The following is a 24,375-nucleotide window of genomic DNA, read 5'->3' as shown; positions in this document are numbered from 1 at the left end:
GGCCACGGGGCTCGAACCCAGACCTTCTTGCTGTGAGACGACAGCGCTAACCACTACACCACCATGCCGCCCCTATTAGCTTTTTCATTTTTAATAAAAGGAATATTCTAGTTGTCAGCCCTGTGATGACCTGGCGACTTGTCCAGGGTGTACCCCGCCTTTTGCCCGTAGTCAGCTGGCATAGGCTCCAGCTTGCCTGCGACCCTGTAGAACAGGACTAAGCGGCTAGAGATAATGAGATGAGATGAGACTAATAGGAGGTTGTATTTTACTCCAGCCTTTACAAATATTTATTTATTTATTTATTTATTTATTTGACTTAACAAAAGGAATATTTAAGTCAGTGACTTTCAAAGTAGGGTCCGGGGAACCCCAGGGGTACATAACACCACTACCCCTACCCCCCACCCCCCATTTTGTGACACTGGAGGAAATCACAATGTCACATTATCAAAGTTATTATATATAGGGAGCTATATAAAGGCAACTCACTCTTAATGTGTTCTATCAGTGAAAATTTCAAGAACAGAAAGTTTCTGAAAATATTTTAAATAATTTTCATGAAATAAATCTGTACTGTGCATGTCTGTGGAATTTCATTTCATCTCATTATCTCTAGCCGCTTTATCCTGTTCTACAGGGTCGCAGACAAGCTGGAGCCCATCCCAGCTGACTACAGGTGAAAGGCGGGGTACACCCTGGACAAGTCGCCAGGTCATCACAGGGCTGACACATAGACACAGACAACCATTCACACTCACATTCACACCTACGCTCAATTTAGAGTCACCAGTTAACCTAACCTGCATGTCTTTGGACTGTGGGGGAAACCGGAGCACCCGGAGGAAACCCACGCAGACACGGGGAGAACATGCAAACTCCACACAGAAAGGCCCTCGCCGGCCACGGGGCTCGAACCCGGACCTTCTTGCTGTGAGGCGACAGCGCGCACCACTACACCACCGTGCCGCCCGTCTGTGGAATTTATTTTTCAGTTTAAGGAGTTCCTGTCTGTAACAATTTTGAGAACCATTTATTTAAGCTGATAAAGAATAGGAACAAATTAAGTTGCATTTTTTTTTTAAATATTGTGGAAAAAATCAAACCATGAGCCAAATATCATGAATTGAACTGAATCGTGAACTGAGTGAACTGTGTCATGCCTATAAGTGACCGATCTGATCTGTCTTAAACTGCAATGTGGCACAAATTCTTAGTGTTCTGCGGATCATCTGCTTCCTGCTTTGCTAACACAGCATCAGGGAGGGCGAGAAGGATTGTAAATAATGTGTTGCTGTTGTTGTTGTTTTTTGATAAATGAGACATTGTGTTTAATTGACTGATTATTTGCCCATGTTCATCTGGCTAATGCTAACACATTAACATGCTAACACTGCTTCTTTTGCTGACTGGTCCAACACTGCTCTCTCTCTGTCTCTCTCTCCATTTCTGTCTCCATGTCTCTCTCATTGTCTCTGTTTCTCTCTTTGCTAGCCGCTAATAACAATGAAGTGGAAAAAGGTCAGTCGCTTTATTCACCTCTTCATGCTTTCTGTCTTTCATTCTTTAGCATCTCATCACTCACTCTGCTTGCTTGTTAATAAAACACACACATGCACACTGATCAGAGACTTCATTAATGAACTTTGTCCTGTGTGTGTGTGTGTGTGTGTGTGTGTAGGGGAGCTGTGTGAAGATAAACTGGATTTGTGTTCTCCAGAGCTGAATCAGTGTCGGCATGAGTCCAAATGTGTCCTGACTGCTCACAGTTTCACGTGGGTTCAACACTCACTCACTCACACACACACACACACACACACACACACACACACACACACACACACACACACACACACACCTCTTTACAGATTGCTACAAAATACATCACACTGTACAGGGTACATTTCCAATCAAGTGGGTGTTTCTGTAGGTAGATAGTACAGTAAGAGCTAGTGTGCTTCCCTTTGCTCATATTCCTTTGCAGTAAGGTAACTGGTAGTGATGTTAGGCAGTCAAATCCACCAATTGGGACACACCCACACGACTAAGACACACCCACTTTTATCCTACATGGGCTCTTTTCTCACGTGGCTTGCTCTGATTGGCTAGGTGTGAGTGCACTCCAGGTTACTCGGGAGAGCAGTGTGAGCTGGATGTCGATGATTGCGTGGATCACAAGTGCAAAAACGGAGCTCAGTGTTTCGACGCTGTCAACGGCTACACGTGTGTGTGTCCTGAGGGCTACAGGTGAACACACACACACACACACACACACACACACACACACACACACACACACACACCTAGAATTACAGGTACACACATACACATGCTCATCAGTTCAATGCTCAATACATACAATGTTGTTACTTCAAAAAGTGTGTGTGTGTGTGTTCTCATGCGTTTGTGTGTAGCGGGTTGTTCTGTGAGTTCTCTCCCCCCATGGTGCTACCCCGGACGAGTCCATGTGACGATCACGAGTGTGAGAACAGCGCAGAGTGTGTGGTCAGGGGTACAGAACCAGTGTGTGTGTGCCTCCATGGTTACGAGGGCGCACAATGTGAACGACTTACCAGCGTTAACTTCATCAGCCGAGACGCGTTTGTCCAGATTCCTTCTGACACACAATACACTAACATCACAATCCAGGTACACACACACAAAAGAGTATTGTACAGTCCAGTACTGACTGAATGGCTATTTATAGCTGGTGTGTGTGTGTGTGTGTGTGTGTGTGTGTGTGTGTGTGTGTGTATGTGTAGATCGCAACAGAAGAGGACAGTGGAGTGTTACTGTATAAAGCCAATGGTGAACAAATGGCTGTCGAGCTCTACAGAGGAAGAGTGAGAGTCAGCTATGACACAGGAACCATCTACAGGTACACACACAGATGTGCACGCTCGCGCGCACGCACACACACACACACACACACACACACACACACACACATTTAAATACGGAAAGAAGGCTGAAATTCTTGATGAAGTCCATAAATGTTATACATACAGTGTCTTGCAAAAGTATTCATCCCCCTTGGTGTTTGTCCTGTTTCGTCACATTACAAGCTGGAATTAAAATGGATTGGGGGGGGGGGGTTTAGCGCCATTTGAATTAACACAACATGCCTACAACTTTAAAGGTGAAAATTATTTTATTGTGAGACAAACAATAATTAAGATGAAAAAAACAGAAACCTGGCCTGTGCATAAGTATCCCCCCTATGTATCTTTCCATCAGTCCTGACCAGCTTTTCTGTCCCTGCAGATGAAAAATATCCCCACAGCATGATGCTGCCCCCACCATGCTTCACTATAGGAATGGTGTTCTCAGGGTGTTGGGTTTGTGCCACACATGGCATTTCCCATGATGACCAAAAACATCCATTTTTGTCTCGTTTGACCAGAGAATCTTCTTCCATGTGTTTGGGGAGTCTGCCACATGCTGCTGGACAAACTCCAAACGTTTTTTTAAGCAATACTTTTTTTCTGGCCACTCTTCCATAAAGCCCCACTCTGTGGCGTGTACGGCTTAAAGTGGTCCTATGGACAGATCCTCCCATCTCCGCTGTGGATCTTTGCAGCTCCTTCAGTGTTCTCTTTGGTGTCTTTGTTGCATCTCTGATTAATGCCCTCCTTGCCCAGTCTGAGAGTTTTGGTGGGCGACCTTCTCTTGTCAGGTTTGTAGTGGTGCCATATTCTTCCCGTTTTGCTATAATAGATTTAATGGTGCTCTGTGGGATATTCAAAGTTTGAGATTTTTTTATAACCCAACCCTGATCTATACTTCTCCACAACTTTGTCTCTGACCTGTTTGGAGGCTCCTTGGTTTTCATGTTGCTGCTTAGTAGTGTTGCAGAGTCAGGGTCCTTCCAGAACAGGTTGATTTATACAGACATCATGTGACAGATCATGTGACACTTTGATTGCACACAGGTGGATCTTAATCAACTAATTATGTGACTTATGAAGTGAATTGGTTGGACCAGCTCTTATTTAGGGATTTCTTACGAAAGGGGGTAAATACTTATGCACACTCCAGATTTCTGTTTTTTTTTTCTCATCTTAATTATTGTTTGTGTCACAATAGAACAATAATTTTCACCTTTAAAGTTGTAGGCATTTTGTGTAAATCAAATGATGCTAACCCTCCAAACATCCATTTTAATTCCAGCTTGTAATGCGACAAAACAGGACAAACACCAAGGGGGATGAATACTTTTGCAAAACACTGTACAGACCTTTACTGATTTTGTGTGGGTCTGGGCGTGTGTGTGTGTGCAGCGTGGAGACAGTGAGTGATGGAAATTTCCACGTGCTGCAGCTCACAGTGACGGATCTATCTATTTCTCTGTCCATTGATGGAGGGAAACCCAAATCCATCTCGACTACACGGAGAATAAGTGCAGGATTGGGAGCATCACCACTCTACCTGGGAGGTGTGTAACACACACACACACACACACACACACACGCACACACACACACACAAAACCCTGATTCCAAAAAAAGTTGGGACAAAGTACAAATTGTAAATAAAAACGGAATGCAATAATTTACAAATCTCAAAAACTGATATTGTATTCACAATAAAACATAGACAACATATCAAATGTCGAAAGTGAGACATTTTGAAATTTCCTGCCAAATATTGGCTCATTTGAAATTTCATGACAGCAACACATCTCAAAAAAGTTGGGACAGGGGCAATAAGAGGCTGGAAAAGTTAAAGGTACAAAAAAGGAACAGCTGGAGGACCAAATTGCACCTCATTAGGTCAATTGGCAATAGGTCATTAACATGACTGGGTATAAAAAGTATGGCTGGCTCTCAGAAGTAAAGATGGGAAGAGGATCACCAATCCCCCTAATTCTGCGCTGACAAATAGTGGAGCAATATCAGAAAGGAGTTCGACAGTGTAAAATTGCAAAGAGTTTGAACACATCATCATCTACAGTGCATAATATCATCAAAAGATTCAGAGAATCTGGAAGAATCTCTGTGCGTAAGGGTCAAGGCCGGAAAACCATACTGGGTGCCCGTGATCTTCGGGCCCTTAGACGGCACTGCATCACATACAGGCATGCTTCTGTATTGGAAATCACAAAATGGGCTCAGGAATATTTCCAGAGAACATTATCTGTGAACACAATTCACCGTGCCATCCGCCATTGCCAGCTAAAACTATAGTTCAAAGAAGAAGCCGTATCTAAACATGATCCAGAAGCGCAGACGTCTTCTCTGGGCCAAGGTTCATTTAAAATGGACTGTGGCAAAGTGGAAAACTGTTCTGTGGTCAGACGAATCAAAATTTGAAGTTCTTTATGGAAATCAGGGACGCCGTGTCATTCGGACGAAAGAGGAGAAGGACGACCCAAGTTGTTATGAGCGCTCAGTTCAGAAGCCTGCATCTCTGATGGTATGGGGTTGCATTAGTGCGTGTGGCATGGGCAGCTTACACATCTGGAAAGACACCATCAATGCTGAAAGGTATATTCAGGTTCTAGAGCAACATATGCTCCCATCCAGACGACGTCTCTTTCAGGGAAGACCTTGCATTTTCCAACATGACAATGCCAAACCACATACTGCATCAATTACAGCATCATGGATGCGTAGAAGAAGGGTCCGGGTACTGAACTGGCCAGCCTGCAGTCCAGATCTTTCACCCATAGAAAACATCTGGTGCATCATAAAACGGAAGATACGACAAAAAAGACCTAAGGCAGTTGAGCAACTAGAATCCTACATTAGACAAGAATGGGTTAACATTCCTATCCCTAAACTTGAGCAACTTGTCTCCTCAGTCCCCAGACGTTTACAGACTGTTGTAAAGAGAAAAGGGGATGTCTCTCAGTGGTAAACATGGCCTTGTCCCAACTTTTTTGAGATGTGTTGTTGTCATGAAATTTAAAATCACCTAATTTTTCTCTTTAAATGATACATTTTCTCAGTTTAAACATTTGATATGTCATCTATGTTCTATTCTGAATAAAATATGGAATTTTGAAACTTCCACATCATTGCATTCCGTTTTTATTTACAATTTGTACTTTGTCCCAACTTTTTTGGAATTGGGGTTGTACACACGCACACACAATCAGTTTGTTCACATTCCTGTATCTCCTCCTCCCCCCTCTTTCTCACTCTCTTTCTTTCTCTCGCTCTCTCTATCTCTCAGGCATCCCTGTGCAGTCGTCTGTCTCTCCGTTCAGTAACGGCTCCAGTTTTCATGGGTGTGTCCGTCACGTTTACGTTAATGAACAGCTGCAGGATATGATGCATTTCCAGCGGGAGGGTGTGATACCCGGGTGCCGCTCGTGCCAACCGAGTGTGTGTGTGCATGGCCAGTGCCACGTTAACGCACGTGATGCACGTGACGCATACGATGACACCCACTCATCATTCACCTGCGAATGTGAGTCAGGGTGGACCGGTCCGTTGTGTGACCAGCCGCTCAGTGACCCCTGCCTCGGCAACAAGTGAGCTGTTCATAAAAACACACAACTTTATTTGCATGACTTTCACATACAGTCTGACCTTTGACCTGAAATATCTCTCTCTGTCTCTCTCTCTCTCTCTCTCTCACAAACACACACACACACAGGTGTGTGCATGGCACTTGTGTGCCCATTAACTCGTACTCATACAGGTGTGTGTGCGCACCAGGCTTCATCGGCGTGCTGTGTGACGAGCGCAGTGTGAGTGTGTGTGAGTGTAAACACGGACACTGCCGCCTCTCCGGCCTTGGCACAGCGTACTGCGAGTGCAGCCCTGGATACACGGGGCTGCTGTGTGACAAAGGTACCCGCAAATCAAAACACATGACTCTTTCTGTCTGGGTGTCAATGAACTTTAACGTGAATATGTGTGTTTAAACCGCTTTTATGCTGCATGTTGCTGTTTGAAAGCTCTAACCCTGCACAGCTTTAATATTTATTATTATTATTATTATTATTAATGTGCCGATATTCAATAAAATTATATATTGTGATATTTATGTGACAGCTTGCACACACAGAATTACTACCATATTAGTAGTTTTAAAAATTTTTTAGTCACGAAGTGCTGGGCGATATCACAAAAAATATATCATGATTTTTATTTGTATTATACAAGATATTTATTATGATATACAGATTTTCCAGTGAAACAGTAGTGTTGCATTTAAAAAAAAAACAAAAACTTTGAATCTTCATAATACGTTATTTAATGTCCACAAAAATATTTTTCATTTTTTATATTTGTTTATGAAAGTGAAATACATTTTTTAATTGTATTAATTTTCTAACAAATATTGGAGGAAAAAAATATTTACTAACTTTAATAACCAATCAATTGCAACCACTTTGTAATTATTATTATTTTAATTAATAAAATATAATGATATTTCTGAAAATATTTGAAAAATATTATGGCTTTCATAAGTTATCACGATATTATATTGTTGTACCGTCCAGCCCTAAATGAGAGATTTATAAATTCCTTACCTTCAAATAGTGTGCATCTCTGTAAGAAAAATGAACCTGATATGAAGGTTTAATATCAGCACATGCATGCTTATTACTAATCTGTGCCAAGTTTCCCAAAAGCATCGTAGCACAAAGATCATCGTTAAATGGTAGCGCAAGCAGCACAATGAACACTGTCTCTCCTAGTTAAGATGTTCTTAGTGTTGAGAAGCTTTTGGGAAACCCACCACTGGGCGTTTAATAATGACGCTTTAATTCTTTTTAACCTCTCTGCACGTTTAAAGCTGCCACTGACAGCGCTGCGGACCGCACTGAGGTGAGCGTGGCGTGTGTGTGTGTGCGCACGTGCGTGCGTGCGCATGAGTGTGCCTTTAAATGTTATTTTCTCAAGCTCAGTGTACAATGGACATGTGTTGATAATCATTTATGCAATATACCAAGCGATTGTAAATAGTTCATCATAAGTATTTTCAGCGTGTTCCTACCTTAGATTTATTTTGCATTTCGACAGCAGCATTGCTTGTGTACAGCTTGTACATTAAAGCTGCATTAAAGGTCACGTAATATATCCCTTTTCCACAAGTTGACACAGTTCCCTCACATCTTAATGAAATGGCTGTGACATGCTTTGGTCAAAATACCACATGGATAAAACACCACAGCTCCCTTCTCACCCGGTCTAAACAGCCCTGTTCAAAACTGCCGGTTTGAGGAACAGCCTGTTCCTTTAAATGATAATGAACCTCTCATGAGCTCCCCCCTCTTCCACCAGCTCCTCAGGTAGCACTTTTCTTCATGAATATTCATTTGCAAAGGCAGTTCTCAATCTGTGAGTGGAGATACTTAGATTAGGGGTGGGATTATTCTAATGAACTCTAATTAATTATAATGTGATATAGAAAGTGGAGCCGAATCTGAATGGCTCATAGAAGCACGTTTTCTGAAATTGGCAGAACAAAAGAAACTGACTGGGTATCTTATTTCAGAGTTTATGGGTTAATAGGTTCCAGATACCCAAATGTATATGAACAAGCACTGAAAAGGTGAGGTTTTCATAATATGTCCCCTTTAAAATAAAAAATATATATAGACTATTCACCAGGTCATGGGTGAGCTGGAGCCAGTCCCAGTTGTATCCCTGGATCTAGGGCTGTGTGCTATGCATTGCACTCTCAGTGTGTCTAATGATAAAGAAGGTAAGACAGAAACCAGCAGTCACTTGAAAAGAGTTGCAGGATGACCTGAAAACAGCAGGAGCAGCAGTTACACCGTGAACAAGCACCGTAATTATTTCAGTTCCTACACATTATTCCTCTGCTCAAAAATGAGCACAGTTTAAAATTTGCATGTGAACATTGACAAACTAAAATGAAAATATATTGTGTGTGCAAAATAAGTGGATATACAGTATGCCATGGAAATACAGTACTATGCAAAAGTCTCAGGCACCCTTTTTTTCCATCCAAACTTTGTTATAGATTTCTATTTTATGACTTCTACATTATTGAGTCAGTACAAAAACATTTTAGAGTTCCAAGAGTTTTTTTTTTCTCCAGCACAAAATTAAATGTTACAGAAAAAAAAGTTTGTATCTGAGCAGCATATTCCATAAGAGAGCACTTTTCAGATAAAAAAAGAAAACATAATGAAGGCTGCTGGGTTTTGGTGCAAAATGAAGAAGCGAGTGTGACAAAGTGTCCAAAAGAACTGTGGCTGGTTCTGTAAGATGCTCAGTAAAACCTACAGCTCATTTCCTTATAAAACTGCACTCATACCTGAGACGACCATTTTTTTAAAGCAAAGGGTCGTCTCACACCAAATATTGACTTTGTTTCCTTTATTATGGCTTACTGCTGTTTATAGTATTTTTTAATGTTGAAACATTTCATTTCATTATTTTTTAAGCCATTTTTGATCTACAGAAGAAGCCTTTAGTTATCACATGCACACTCAAGCACAGTGAAATTTGTCCTCTGCATTTAAACCATTGTAGCAATTCCCTGATGTGGGTGGAATACTAAAGCATGGCAGGCAGGAAATGATGTTAACACAACCTTTATTTTCACTTTCATGCTTTGCTTTTCAGCGTTACTAATCTCACTCACGTGGATACACACACACACACGTGTTCTGGTCGGGAGAGATGCCCTCTCATTGCTCTCTCTCCCTCCTCTGCTACCTTACATCCTCACTGCAAAACACACAGACACAACATTAATCAACAACAGGTGTACTGACTTTGCCACTCACCTTCCCTCGCCGTGCCCTCCATTCACAAACTGATGCTTGGCCACGCCCCTGCTGCCACACACCCCCACCACCCGACTCAGACCAGGAGCCTTCCGGCCTGCAGCGGACTCCCCCTCCCTCCGACAGGACGGGAAGTCCACCACCACCACCATCTGTGCCCCCAGCCTGTGGACCACCTTGAATTTAAATGGCTGGAGGGCGAGATACCAACGGGTAATCCGCGCATTGGCATCCTTCATGCAGTGGAGCCACTGGAGGGGCATGTGGGCTGAACAGAGGGTGAAAGGGCACCCCAGCAGGTAGTATCAAAGGGCGATGACCGCCCACTTGATGGCCAAGCACACCTTCTCAATGGTGCTGTACTTACTTTCATGCATTGAGAGCTTACGACTGATGTACAGCACTGGACGTTCCTCGCCCTCCACCTTCTGGGACAAAACGGCCCCCAGCCCTCCATCCGATGTGTCCGTATGCAAAATAAAAGGGAGAGAAGTCAGGGGAGTGTAGAAGTGGCCCCCCACACAGTGCATCTTTTACTTTGGTGAAGGCCTGTTAGCACTGCTTCGTCCACTGGACCGGATCTGATGCTCCCTTTTTAGTGGCATCATTCAGCAGGCTGGTGGTGTCCGAATAATTAGGTATGAACCTGCAATAGTAGCCAGCTAGCCCCAGGAATTGTCTCACCCACTTTTTGGTCTTGGACCTCGGGCAGGCCACAATTGCTGCAGTCTTGTCAATTTGGGGACGCGCCTGCCCATGACCCAAGTGGAAACCCAGATACCATACTTCCACCCACCCAATCGCACACTTTTTTAGGTTAGCCATGAGACCTACCTGCCTCAGCAACTCTAGGACAGCCCTAAGGTGTTCTAGGTACCACAGCCAATCGTTGCTATATATAATAATGTCATAGAGGTAGGCCGCTGCATAGGCGGCGTTGGGGCAGAGGATCTTGTCCATGAGACACTGGAACACAGCAGGAGCCCCAAATAACCCAAAAGGAAATGTGACAAATTGGTGTAATCCGAACAGTGTGGAAAAGGCTGTTTTCTCTCGGAATAGAGGACTCAAGGAGATCTGCCAATATCCCTTTGTCAAATCCAGTTTCGAACAAAAGCGAGCAGAACCTAATTGATTAGAGCAACTCATCAATGCGAGGCATTGGGTACGTGTCAAATTTAGACACCGCATTGACTTTTCTGTAGTCCACACAGAACCAGACCGACCCGTCAGTCTTGGGAACCAGGACTACTGGGCTGCTCCAGTCACAGTGGGACTCCTCAATTATGCCCATTTCGAGCATGGCCTTGAGTGTGTCCCGATCCACCTTTTTTGTGTCCGGGTAAACTCTATGGGCGGCTACACACCACCCCTGGAGGCGTTTCAATGTGGTGTTCTATGAGGTGGGTGCAGCTGGGAAGGAGCGAGAACTGGTGAGAAAATTCCTTTTGCAACATGGCAACCTCTGTGAGTTGGTCTGGTGAGAGGTTGTCTCCACAGGGGGACTGGAGCTGTTTGAGTCATTACTTTCATTTTTACCTCTTGCCCCAGCTCCACCTTCTCTGGAACTACTGACGCCAATGTCATGGGGACCCCTCATTCCAACATTTTAACAGGTTGAGGTGGTATATTTGCAGTGCCCCACCCCATCTGTTCACCTCACCTCATAGTCAATGTCCCCAATTCGCAGTGTGACCTCGAAGGGTCCTTGCCACTTGGCGACTAATTTGGAGCTCGAAGTGGGCAATAACACAAGTACTTTATCTCCCGGGGTGAACTTTCTAAGGCGCGCACCCCTGTTGTACAGACAGGTTTGGCGTTCTTGTGCCTGCTGCAAATTCTTCTGGGTTAAGTGTGTGAGGGTGTGGAGCTTTGCACGCAGGTCGAGGATGTATTGAATTTCGTTTTCACTAGTTGTAGGTCCCTCCTCCCAGTTTTCCTGCAGCACATCCAAAATGCCGTGAGGCTTACACCCATATACCGGTAACAGCTTGAATGGGGAGAATCCTGTGGAGGCTTGCAGGACCTCTCATACTGCGAATAACGGGCTGGAGCCATTTATCCCAATTACATGCATCTTTGCTTACAAATTTTCAAATTAAATTTTTAAGTGTCTGATTGACTCGTTCCACCAAGCCAACTGTTTGTGGGTGATAGACACTGGTGCAGATCAATTTAATCCCCAATAACACATACAGTTTGTGAAGTGTGCATGACATAAATGTAGTGCCTTGGTCAGTCAGGATTTCTTTGGGAATCCTAGCTCGGGAGATAACATGGAAGAACGCCTCTGCAATACTACATGCTGAAATATTGTGGGGAGGCACCGCTTCCTGATATCGCATTGCATACTCCACCAGGACTAAAATAAAGCAATATCCCCGTGCTGACTGATCTAATGGCCCGATGAGATCCACGCCAATTCTCTCAAAGGGGGTCTCAATTAGAGGAAGAGAGCTCAAAAGCAATTTTGGGGTGGTCGCTAGATTTACTAGTTGGCATTCGTGGCATGCCACACACCCCCGACGGACATCCCCGCGAATCCCTGGGCAATAGAACCAGGCCATTATTCAGGCAAGTGTTTTATCCTGTCCTTAACATTTGGCCATCGAATTAAAGTGAGCCGCGTGGAATACGAGTTCCCTACAGTTCTTTGGGATTAACAACTGGGTTATCTGTTCGCCGGTTTGAGTGTCCTGCGTCACTCGGTATGGCATATCTTTAATAATAGTGAAGTACAGGAAGGAGGGTGTCACATTTGGCTGGAGGGGTTGACCACTGATTACTCTCACTTGGTCAAACGCATGATGCAGAGTCTCGTCTCGCGTCTGTTCTAATGTGAAATCCTCAAGGGAATTCCTGAGGGAGGGAGGAGGGGTGAGCTGCTCCCCACTCCTTGTATCACCTTGACGTGATACTGACGTAGATGACTCTGAGACAGCTTCTCCAGTCAATGCCACACTGGGTTCCCCCCATGACGTATTACCGTAGGAACCGCCCACTACTGCCTACTCCATTAAGCCTTTAAACTCCAGCTAGTAGGTTCCCAGAATCAGTGGGTGGGTGAGACGCAGGTTAACCACCGCCTTTACACTATGCTTTTCCCCCAAAATAGAATGTGGATGGACACTAGTGGATATTCGTGAACATCCCCATGCACACATAAAACCTTCACCGGGGAGCTCTCCCCAATGCCTCACCTTGCACCAGGCTTTGGTGGATTGAGCAGATCCACCAACGCGTGATACGTATCCCCTTGAATACTCACTGGTATATGATACGCTCTGGCCCAATCAAGGGTGGTCTCTGGCACATCGGGGATCCAGACCACAGCTCCCACCTCCATCGCAGAGCACTGGCCCTGGAGATGCCCAGGCAGTACCAGCATACCAGCCCAGGCTTCACCTCTGCACTGGTGATATGAGTCACTCACCTGGGGGGGAGAAGACACAGACATAGAAGGGGAAGTTGGGAGGGAGACACCACGGGTGTGGCGGGCTGAAGGGGAGCTGGCCCCTGCCTCCTGGTGGGGGAACAGGGCGTGAGCGGGAAGAGGAGAGGAAGGAGTCTGCAAAACACAGACACAACGTTAATCAACAACAGGTGTACTGACTTTGCCACTCACCTTCCCTAGCCCCGCTCTCCATTCACAAACCGATGCTTGGCCACGTCCCCACTGCCACACCCATTTTAAGCAGTGAACACACACATGCACACACACAAGTGAGCAATGAGCACCCACACATACCCAGAGCAGTGGGCAGCTATGCTGCAGTGCCCAGGAAGCAGTTGGGGGTTATGTGACTTGTTCAAGGGCACTTCAGGCCCAAGGCCGCCTCATGTTAACCTAAGCGCATGTCTTTGAACTGAAGGGGAAACCGGAGCACCCAGAGGAAACCTACACAGACACGGGGAGAACCTGCAAACCCCACACAGGGGGGCCTCCGTCAGCCGTTGGGCTCGAACCCAGAACCTTCTTGCTGTGAGGCGACAGTGCTAACCACTATGCCACCATGCTGCCAGCATTTCTTTACATGTGCCTAAGATTTCTGCACTGTACTGTATATTAAATAACAAAAACAAAAATGCCCAAATGCTTATTTCCCCTTACTGTATCCGTTGAGTATAACGTGAGTGATGTCACAGCAGATTAAAAAAAAAATCTTTAAATCCAGTATCAGCACATGTCCAGTGTAAAGCACCTCCTGTTATTACTGCGGACTAATTTGCCTTTTCCTTCTTCTCTCTTTGATTTTATTCCTTGTCTCAACGTCCATCTTAATTTGATATAAAATATTCAACTGCTCATCCTGATCTTGCTGAACGCTTTGTTACTAATATTCTGTCTGTCTGTCTGGTCAGAGATGGAGTGTCGGGGTCACAGGGTCCGAAGTTACTATCAGAGGCAGCAGGGCTACGCTGCGTGTCAGACCACGGAGAAAATCTCGCGCTTAGAATGTGCAGGAAGCTGTGGGGGCGGGGATTCGTGTTGCTCCGCCCTCCGCACCAAAACCAGGAAGTACACGTTCCAGTGCACGGACGGCTCCTCGTTCATCCAGGAAGTGGAGAAAGTGGTCAAATGTGGCTGTACGAAGTGTCCATCCTAAAACAGAGAGAGAGAGGGAGAGAGAGAGAGAGAGAAGAGACCCCACCCCTTCTCCAACATACACACACTTCCTGTCCTCCTCCTCTTCCTCTCCTCTCATCTATTTCTCCATGTTTTTATATAAATGTTCACATATTTTCCGTTTCGGACTGATGATCGCTTGCCTCAGAAAAGAAGATGGATTATTGTAAGATACAGAACAAAAAAAACCCTATTTTTTATTATTAAGGACAAAAATGGTATAGATTTTAGATTATTTTGTTTTTCATTTGCAGTCCTGAAAGAACTGTGATTTTATTTTTTTGTTTATCTTTTAAAAAAAAATTTTAATCGTTTAATTTTACTCAACATCACCTCAGTGAAGAGCGGAGAGCAGTCTGTTTCTCCGTACGGGTTTTTGGACTAACTCACTTTTTCAACATGGGGAAAATAGTACCGCCAGTACACACACACACACACACACACACACACACACACGACAGGCTTCCCTGGACCAACAAGGGTGAAGCTTAAGTTAAATCTGATCAGCCGATGCTAATATTAGCGCTTAGCATATATTACTGATTTTAGTTACACAATAGAAGGCTAGCAAAACTATCCAGCTATATAAACACAGCACAGCGCTAATGTTAGCCAGGTAACTGCAGTAGTTATCTAATGTTAAATAGCTAGCAAAGTTTGCTAGCAAGCTAATTATCATCTGTTGTGTAACTAAGACCAGGCTCTCGAGCAAGCTAATTTGAGTTCAATTAGGGTGATGTCATATCATCGTGTTTGTGATTAGCTGATTATTTTTGTTGACCCTGAGACACCTGTCAGTCAGAAACATGATCACACACACACACACACACACACACACACACACTATGTGAACCCTCTGTATTTATTGTCTGAACCACTCCTTCATAGTACTTTCCTGCTTTTATCCACAGAGTTACAGCCAATATAAACCTTTATTAATTTATATTTGTCCTGTTAACAGCGTAGCTTACACACACACACACACGCACACACATTAGCGTGCTGTAATGTAGAACAACTAACGGTGGTTGACTCGACCAACGAGATGTAAGTCATGTTTATATAAAACCTTTAGTGGTGTTTCAAACCTTCAAAATGTGAAGTGTATATTTTTGTCCTTAAACTTTGTATGGTGTCAGAGATGGACTTTCCTATTAGCGAAGAACTCTGTAGCCCATTCCCCCCTTCTTGTGTATTCGACCTAAAACACACAAATATGTAGTGACAGAGTAATGGTAGCTCCACTAGGAGGCGCTGTACGTACCTCTTAAGATGTTTCTCCTGATACAAACTCGATTTAACTAGAACGTAAAAGCTGTGAGTATTTTTTATCATTAAATGATACTTTAACTCTGCCCACTTCCTCCCTCCTGTTAACACGTTGCTGCTAAACTGGTATCGTAGACTTTGCGCCATGATTAGACATGTGCCGATATTACTGGTTTTATATCACAGTCACCTTTCATTCTTGGTAAGAACTGCATCAATGTTATACATTAATGTTTGAATATTTAAAAAATTTTACACAGCTAATTTAAAGCAATATATACAAAAAATACGAATTCTTGCATCGTATTCAGGATTCACTTTCATATAATTATATTTGAGTTACTCAGAAAACTACAGTCAAAACAAACTTCTTGAGGAAGTCACAGTCTTGTGGTTCGGGAAAATTGGTACATCATCATATCATATTAGACGTTATGACGTTAGTTACCTTACAACCTCCTAAGGTGATATGATTCTTAGCTTACCAAAATTACAGCCAGGCTTTGTAAACAGTTAGCTCTTGTTGCAGAGCTGACCTCATTAGCTAGTTAGCATTTTTAAACCGACTTTCTTCTTGCAGCACAGAGTGATCTCGCTAATATAGTTAGCTCTCTAAATGTTTTGAATAATTACCTCAGTAAAACGTGATTATACACATCACGTTAATGTTAAAATTAAAAGAAAAATGAATTTGAAAACAAATCAGATATTCTGCAGATAAGCAAAAAAAAAAAAGTTGCTTCAGTGTGCCGTCATAAAAAAGTCCGCGAGATTAAAAATACAGTATGTGGTAATTTTAGCACACTGTGCATGTGAGCTTGAGTAATTTATGTTTCTTTACTGATATCTCAGATTAGGTGCTAACACAGCTAAACAGGATGAGCTTCTGTAGTGATGAATGAACTGGGTCAGATAACTAGTAAGCTAAGTAAGGAACAGTTCTAAATTTACCTCGTATCAAAGAGGGAATTTGCTAATATGGTAAGCTGGTTAGCTAACTGGGTGGCTCGGTAGTGTAGTGGTTAGCACTGTCACCTCACAGCAAGAAGTTTCTGGGTTTGAGCCCAGTGGCCGACAGGGGCCTTTCAGCGTGGAGTTTGCATGTTCTCCCCGTGTCTGCGTGGGTTTCCTCTGGGGGCTCCAGTTTCCCCCACAGTCCAAAGACATGCGGATTAGGTCGATTGGCTACACTAAATTGCCCATAGGCGTGTATGTTTACCCACCACCAGATGGTTTGCGTCCTTCTGGTGTGCTATAATCACCAAAGAGGATTCAGGGAAGCTAGTTCATAGTTTCCTGGATTGCCGACCCTCAACTATGAGGACGGCAACAGTCATGTAGGCAGTTAGCTAACTAACAGGCAGTTTTAAACAGTTACCTTGTCGAAGAGGGAATTGGCTAATACGGTAAGCTAGTTAGCTAACTAACAGACCATTTTAAACAGTTACCTCATATAGAAGAGGGAATTGGCTAATACGGTAAGCTAACTAACAGACGGTTTTAAACATCCATCCCATCCATCCATTATACGTCACCGCTTATCCTGTGCAGGGTCGCGGGCAAGCTGGAGCCTATCCCAGCTGACTACTGGCGAAAGGCGGGATACACCCTGGACAAGTCGCCAGGTCATCACAGGGCTGACACATAGACACAGACAACCATTCACACTCACATTCACACCTACGGTCAATTTAGAGTCACCAGTTAACCTAACCTGCATGTCTTTGGACTGTGGGGGAAACCGGAGCACCCGGAGGAAACCCACGCGGACACGGGGAGAACATGCAAACTCCACACAGAAAGGACCCCGTCGGCTGCTGGGCTCGAACCCAGAACGTTCTTGCTGTGAGGCAACAGTGCTAACCACTATGCCACCGTGCCACTCGATTTTAAACAGTTACCTCATATCGAAGAGAGAATTGGCTAATATGGTAAGCTAGTTAGCTAACAGACTGTTTTAAACAGTTACCTCATATCAAAGAGGTAATTGGCTAGTATGATAAGCTAATGAGCTTACTAACACACGGTTGAAAACATTAGCTTTATTTCAAGAAGGGAATTTTCTAATATAACCTGCCGGTTAGCAAACTAACTAACAGCTGTCTCTTATAGTGATAAGTAAGCTACTAAAGCTTGCTATTTATCTGCTACCAAGCTAGCTAGTTACAAATGCTGCCTGGGTTGAGAATGAATTCTTGTGATCTGCAAACACAAGTTTTGGCCCTTAATCAAAGCAGTACAGAAAATGTCGACTACTAAACTGTTAACTTAAAACAATACATTTGTAGCACTGCCTCTTCTGAGTGAAAAAAAAACTTATCGCGTGAAGAACGCTGACAACAAACTCTGCTTATGCGGTAGAAGAATCCACAATAACATAAAAATATTCTGTTTATCAAGATATTCTGTTTCAGATTATCGGCACATGTCTTATGATGGTGAGAATGATGGTGGTTATTCAGGTGGTAATGATGATATGATGATAACTATAATGATGGTGTGTATTGTAGAGGATGGTGCTTGTACACTGACGAGCACATTATCTTACTGATTCTTTAAATAAAAATATTCCTTCCTTCTACCGTGCGATTTCCCTTTTGGAGCAACACACACACACACACACACACACACAATGAGAGAGAGAGAATGCTGATCCTGATATGTATTTACAGTATAAGTAACAAGAGTCAGAATGATGATGCTGCCACCGTGTGGCCACAGACAGTAATTACAACAGCTGTGTTCCTTACTGCAGTGTTTGGAGAAACTTTAAAGATAATTTCTAAATATTTATCTTCTGTATTATCACGTGTATGAGCTGATTAACAATATGTATAAGGATGAGCTGCCTCTGATAATAGGAATATTAACTTATTTCAATAATTTCCAGTGAAATTAAGTCGTATTTTGGCAGTTTTGGCCTTGTACTAAAGACGACATCTGATTTAACATCGAAATAAACACACATTCATATCGACCTGGTCATATTTCAAGCAGAAAAAAAAAAAATATATATATATATATATATATATATATATATATATATATATATATATATATATATATCCAAAAGTATTTGCTCACCCATCCAAATTACCAGAATCAGGTGTTCCAATCACTTCCATGGCCACAGGTGTATAAAATCAAGCACCTAGGCATGCAGACTGTTTTTACAAACATGTGTGAAAGAATGGGTCGCTCTCAGGAGCTCAGTGAATTCCAGCGTGGAACTGTGATAGGATGCCACCTGTGCAACAAATCCAGTCGTGAAATTTCCTCGCTCCTAAATATTCCACAGTCAACTGTCAGCTGTATTATAAGAAAATGGAAGTGTTTGGGAACGACAGCAACTCAGCCCCACGTAAACTGACGGAGCGGGGTCAGCGGATGCTGATGCGCATAGTGCAAAGAGGTCGGCAACTTTCTGCAGAGTCAATCACTACAGACCTCCATACTTCATGTGGCCTTCATGTGGAATGGGTTTCCATGGTCGAGCAGTTGCATCCAAGCCATACATCACCAAGTGCAATGCAAAGCGTTGGATGCAGTGGTGTAAAGCACGCTGCCACTGGACTCTAGAGCAGTGGAGACGCGTTCACTGGAGTGACGAATCGCGCTTCTCCATCTGGCAATCTGATGGACGAGTCTGGGTTTGGCGGTTGCCAGGAGAACGGTACTTGTCTGACTGCATTGTGCCAAGTGTAAAGTTTGGTGGAGGGGGGATTATGGTGTGGGGTTGTTTTTCAGGAGCTGGGCTTGGCCCCTTAGTTCCAATGAAAGGAACTCTGAATGCTTCAGCATACCAAGACATTTTGGACAATTCCATGCTCCCAACTTTGTGGGAACAGTTTGGAGCTGGCCCCTTCCTCTTCCAACATGACTGTGCACCAGTGCACAAAACAAGGTCCATAAAGACATGGATGACAGAGTCTGGTGTGGATGAACTTGACTGGCCTGCACAGAGTCCTGACCTCAAGCCGATAGAACACCTTTGGGATGAATTAGAGCGGAGACTGAGAGCCAGGCCTTCTCGTCCAACATCAGTGTGTGACCTCACAAATGCGCTTCTGGAAGAATGGTCAAAAATTCCCATAAACACACTCCTAAACCTTGTGGACAGCCTTCCCAGAAGAGTTGAAGCTGTTCTAGCTGCAAAGGGTGGACTGACGTCATATTGAACCCTATGGATTAGGAATGGGATGTCACTTAAGCTCATATGTGAGTCAAGGCAGGTGAGCGAATACTTTTGGCAATATAGTGTGTGTATATATAAAATTTAGACATTGGGTTTCTTCAGTGCTGTTGAGTAACAACGCCATCTCGTGGCTCACAATAGAACATCAGTTTTCTGTTTTTAGTATTTAAATGAGGTCTGTTTACACTGTGGTCCTTAACAAAGAAACAGATCATTTCAGTCACAATCCACAATCCAATTGATCAAATATTCGCTAGTACAAAACAAAACCTGTTCAAATTAGCATCAGAGTATTTTATTTACTTTATTAACGCAAACAATGATGAGTTTCAAAGGTGCAGTCATTAAAATGACTCCACCCACCACCACCTTTCAAAACATAATTTGCTTGCAAAAGTTTCAGTGCACGCACACTCATAAACGAGGCACAAAAGAGAACGCATAGTCAAAGGGAGAGAATTTTTTCCACTTGTGTTAATTTATTGCGAGTGCCAGCGGAAGACATTATCAGAACATATCGATTGCCAAGGTGTGGTATTCTGTACCTGGTTGCGACCTGATGCTAATTTGTGCTGCTCTTGATAGAGTGCATTGGTCATTATAAAAAATTAACTGAGTGCGGCCGTGTTCATGGATTTGTGCATTGTTCCTAGATCACCTGCAGAACTGGCACTTTTTTTCGGCCTTACACCAAGATCTAGTGCTTGGTGTGTAATGGCCACTGTTTACAAAATACAGATGAGTCACAGGATAGGAAGTCACATGAAATAAAAAATATAATACAAAGTATAGATCTTCTAGGGCGGCACGGTGGTGTAGTGGTTAGCGCTGTCGCCTCACAGCAAGAAGGTCCGGGTTCGAGCCCCGTGGCCGGCGAGGGCCTTTCTGTGTGGAGTTTGCATGTTCTCCCCGTGTCCGCGTGGGTTTCCTCCGGGTGCTCCGGTTTCCCCCACAGTCCAAAGACATGCAGGTTAGGTTAACTGGTGACTCTAAATTGACCGTAGGTGTGAATGTGAGTGTGAATGGTTGTCTGTGTCTATGTGTCAGCCCTGTGATGACCTGGTGACTTGTCCAGGGTGTACCCCGCCTTTCGCCTGTAGTCAGCTGGGATAGGCTCCAGCTTGCCTGCGACCCTGTAGAACAGGATAAGCGGCAACAGGTAATGGATGAATGGATACGCTAGTGAAAATGACAACCATTCAACACCATTCTGAGCAGTTAGAGTTAAACAGAGCTGTGTTCCAGAAATTAGGGTGAGAAAGACATGCTTTGGCCTTAATGAGGTGTAGGTCTGATTTATCTGCTGACTGGGTTTGTGTAAAATCTTGACTTGTTTATAGTTCTAACACCCAAGCCAAGTTTTGTGTTGGTGCTGTGTTGTGGACTTTGCTAGAGATCTGTTCGTTTCTTTTGTGGAATATTTATTACAGTTTTAAGTTCGTGTAGATCAGGGCTGGAGTCTGGACCGACCCAGTGAAAGCTGTGCTTTTCATCTGGACTGGATTTCAATTTCAATTTTTGCAATAAAATAAACTCAGGACCCATCTTTCTTATATCATCAACTGATAAAATGTGCTAATGTAAGGGAATTGTTCATTAATCAGCTAAAAAATTTGATGACGTCACAGATTTTTTTTTTTTTTAAGATTCATGGTTGTCATTTTAAAAGACAAAGGCCCTACAGCACTTGTGGCTTTGTGGTAAAGGTATTGCCTCTCAATACAGAGGTTGCTGGTTTGAGTCTGGCTTGTGAGTTGAGTGATGTAGGTAGTGAACTGGGTGAATGGAAAAGAACAAGGTCCCAGTGAACAGAAAGTGGTGTGGCACTTGAAGACCTGGGGGGAATATATGCGAGAGAAAGTTTTCTGCTTAAAGAATCTTATCTGCAAAACTAAGTCCACTCTCTTTCTTCAAGCTCCATAACCCTTTACTTTGTCCTTTCTGGATCCTGGGGGGGCCAGATATTGCCACCCTATTTTGATGTCCTGAGACTCACTTTTCTCCATTTTGAGACCTCTTGAGGTAAACAGTATGGCGCTATGGAAACAGGAAACAGCCGAACATGAGGAGCTTTAACTAATAATAATAATAATAATAAAACTTTATTTGCCAGGTATGTGAACACACACGAGGAATTTGACTCCGGTTTCACTTGGCTCTCTTAGTACAAACAGATAAAAAGCGTAGACAAAAACAAAAAGCTTTGTACATGTAGAAGGGTAAATATATGTATAGACAGCATAGTGCAAGGATGGATTAGTAAATATAAATATACAGTGTGCACAGAATGATGGTATGAGTGTGCAGATATTTCACAGTTGATCTTACTGATATTTGAGTCCGGTTAGCTGTTCATCACAGAGACAGCCTGAGGGAAAAAACTGTTCTTGTGTCTGGTTGTTTTTGCGTACAGTGTTCTGTAGCGTCTCCCAGAGGGGAGAAGTTTAAACAGTTTGTGACCAGGGTGTGATGGGTCTGCAGAGATGTTACCTGGCCGTTTCCTGACTCCGGACAGGTACAGGTCTTGGATGGAGGGCAGGCTGACACCAATAATTTTCTCTGCAGACCTTATTGTCCGTTGCAGTCTGTTCTTGTCCTGTTTGGTGACCGATCCAAACCAAACAGTGATGGAAGAGCAGAGAACAGACTGAATGATGGCAGAGTAGAATTGTGTCAGCAGCTCCTTAGACAGGTTGAGCTTCCTGAGCTGGCGCAGAAAGTACAACCTCTGCTGGGCCTTTTTGATGATGGTGACTGTGTTGGTCTCCCACTTCAGGTCCCGGGAGATTGTGGAACCCAGAAACCTGAAGGTTTCAACGGCAGTCACAATGTTGTTGGTGATGGGCGGGGGGGGGGGGGGGGGGGGCTCCTCCTAAAGTCCACTGTCATCTCCACAGTTTTGAGCGTGTTCAGCTCCAGATTGTTCTGACCGCACCAATAGACCAGCCGTTCAACTTCCCGTCTGTATGCAGACTCGTCACCGTCTCGGATGAGGCCGATGACCATTGTGTCGTCTGCAAATTTCAGGAGTTTAACAGACGGGTCTCTTGAGATGCAGTCGTTGGTGTAAAGGGAGAAGAGCAGTGGGGAGAGCACACACCCCTGGGGGGCCCCAGTGCTGATAGTCCAGGTGCTGAATGTGATGCTCCCCAGCTGCTTCCTGTCAGTCAGGAAGTTTATAATCCACTGACAGGTGGAGGAGGGCACAGTGAGCTGGGTGAGCTTGGTGTGAAGGATATCTGGAACGATGGTGTTGAACGCCGAACTGAAGTCCACGAACAGGATCCTGGCGTACGTCCCTGAAGAGTCAAGGTGTTGCAGGATATAGTGCAGTCCCATATCAAGGTGTTGCAGGATGTAGTGCAGTCCCAATAATTAGCATAATTATGGAACTGTGTCACACCAAGATGGCGACGTGCGGAAAACATCGTGACTCTGCACTGACCTCGGACAGTTTTGAGTTGCAGGGATGTAACTTTTTGGTTGACGTTTGCGAATAGATCCGTGAAACAAAAGAGGAATATATCTATTCGCTGTTATTGCTTTTATGTTCTCGTTTCTTTCTCTGTAAGATCAAAACATTAGGTGTATAACTCCAGACTCGCTACCGTGGAGTCGAGCACATGCATTCTAAGGCTCAGAGAGCTAAGCACTAGTTAGAATGATTTCGTTATCTGTCCAGAAAAATGACGTCATCTAACCTTGCAGTTGCACTCACTAGGCAGCTTTCCTTTTCTTTTCCGCTGGCTTTTAGCTGGTGTAGGTGCATTTGGGTAATTGAGTGATCAATCTCATTAAATCTGAAGGTTAATAATTAAAATTGAATCAGTCTCATTTGAATCGTTTTCAGTGACTCATTTTCATTGAATCAGTCTCATATTATCATTAAATCACTCATGGAATCAGTCTCATTAATTAATACCATTAATTTTTGGTGCTTAATAATAAATTACCAAACAGCTAAATTACGGTATATTCCAAATTATTATGATCACTTACCATATTAAATAACTTATATGCACCTTTTTGAATTCTTTGGGAGATTGGGCAACTTCAGAAATATTGGAACACAAATAAATACACACAGTTTCAATAATCTCATCTCATCTCATTATCTCTAGCCGCTTTATCCTGTTCTACAGGGTCGCAGGCAAGCTGGAGCCTATCCCAGCTGACTATGGGTGAAAGGCGGGGTACACCCTGGACAAGTCGCCAGGTCATCACAGGGCTGACACATAGACACAGACAACCATTCACACTCACGGTCAATTTAGAGTCACCAGTTAACCTAACCTGCATGTCTTTGGACTGTGGGGGAAACCGGAGCACCCGGAGGAAACCCACGCGGACACGGGGAGAACATGCAAACTCCACACAGAAAGGCCCTCGCCAGCCCCGGGGCTCGAACCCAGGACCTTCTTGCTGTGAGGCAACAGTGCTAACCACTACACCACCGTGCCGCCCAGTTTCAATAATAAATAAATTTATTATAACAAAGATAAAAATGGATAATAGCAGTTGAAATATATACAAACAGTGAGATGTGTGTGTGTGTGAGAGAGAGAG

The 24,375-nt window shown here is 43.7% G+C and overlaps 1 protein-coding gene across 2 annotated transcripts in view; it reads left to right on the top strand.

Moving 5' to 3' along the window:
- slit2 (slit homolog 2 (Drosophila)) overlaps positions 1-15,441 on the top strand; it is a 138,989-nt gene extending 123,548 nt beyond the window's left edge. The window contains exons 30-37 of one of the 2 annotated variants that reach the window (XM_060917128.1): positions 1,682-1,775; positions 2,110-2,247; positions 2,415-2,649; positions 2,763-2,878; positions 4,281-4,435; positions 6,178-6,478; positions 6,604-6,800; positions 14,081-15,441. In XM_060917128.1, coding sequence (XP_060773111.1) covers positions 1,682-1,775; positions 2,110-2,247; positions 2,415-2,649; positions 2,763-2,878; positions 4,281-4,435; positions 6,178-6,478; positions 6,604-6,800; positions 14,081-14,325 — 1,481 coding nt within the window. In that variant the 3' untranslated portion in view covers positions 14,326-15,441. Of the gene's footprint in view, positions 1-1,681; positions 1,776-2,109; positions 2,248-2,414; positions 2,650-2,762; positions 2,879-3,264; positions 3,672-4,280; positions 4,436-6,177; positions 6,479-6,603; positions 6,801-14,080 lie in introns of those variants that run through there. The other variant, XM_060917129.1, reaches the window with a different exon arrangement.
- The last annotated feature ends 8,934 nt before the right edge of the window (positions 15,442-24,375 follow it).

Source organism: Neoarius graeffei, chromosome 3 (genome assembly GCF_027579695.1).
Source record: "Neoarius graeffei isolate fNeoGra1 chromosome 3, fNeoGra1.pri, whole genome shotgun sequence".
Lineage (NCBI taxonomy): Eukaryota > Metazoa > Chordata > Actinopteri > Siluriformes > Ariidae > Neoarius > Neoarius graeffei.
Note: the sequence above shows the minus strand (reverse complement) of the source record. Positions and strands in the feature narration are given on the sequence as shown.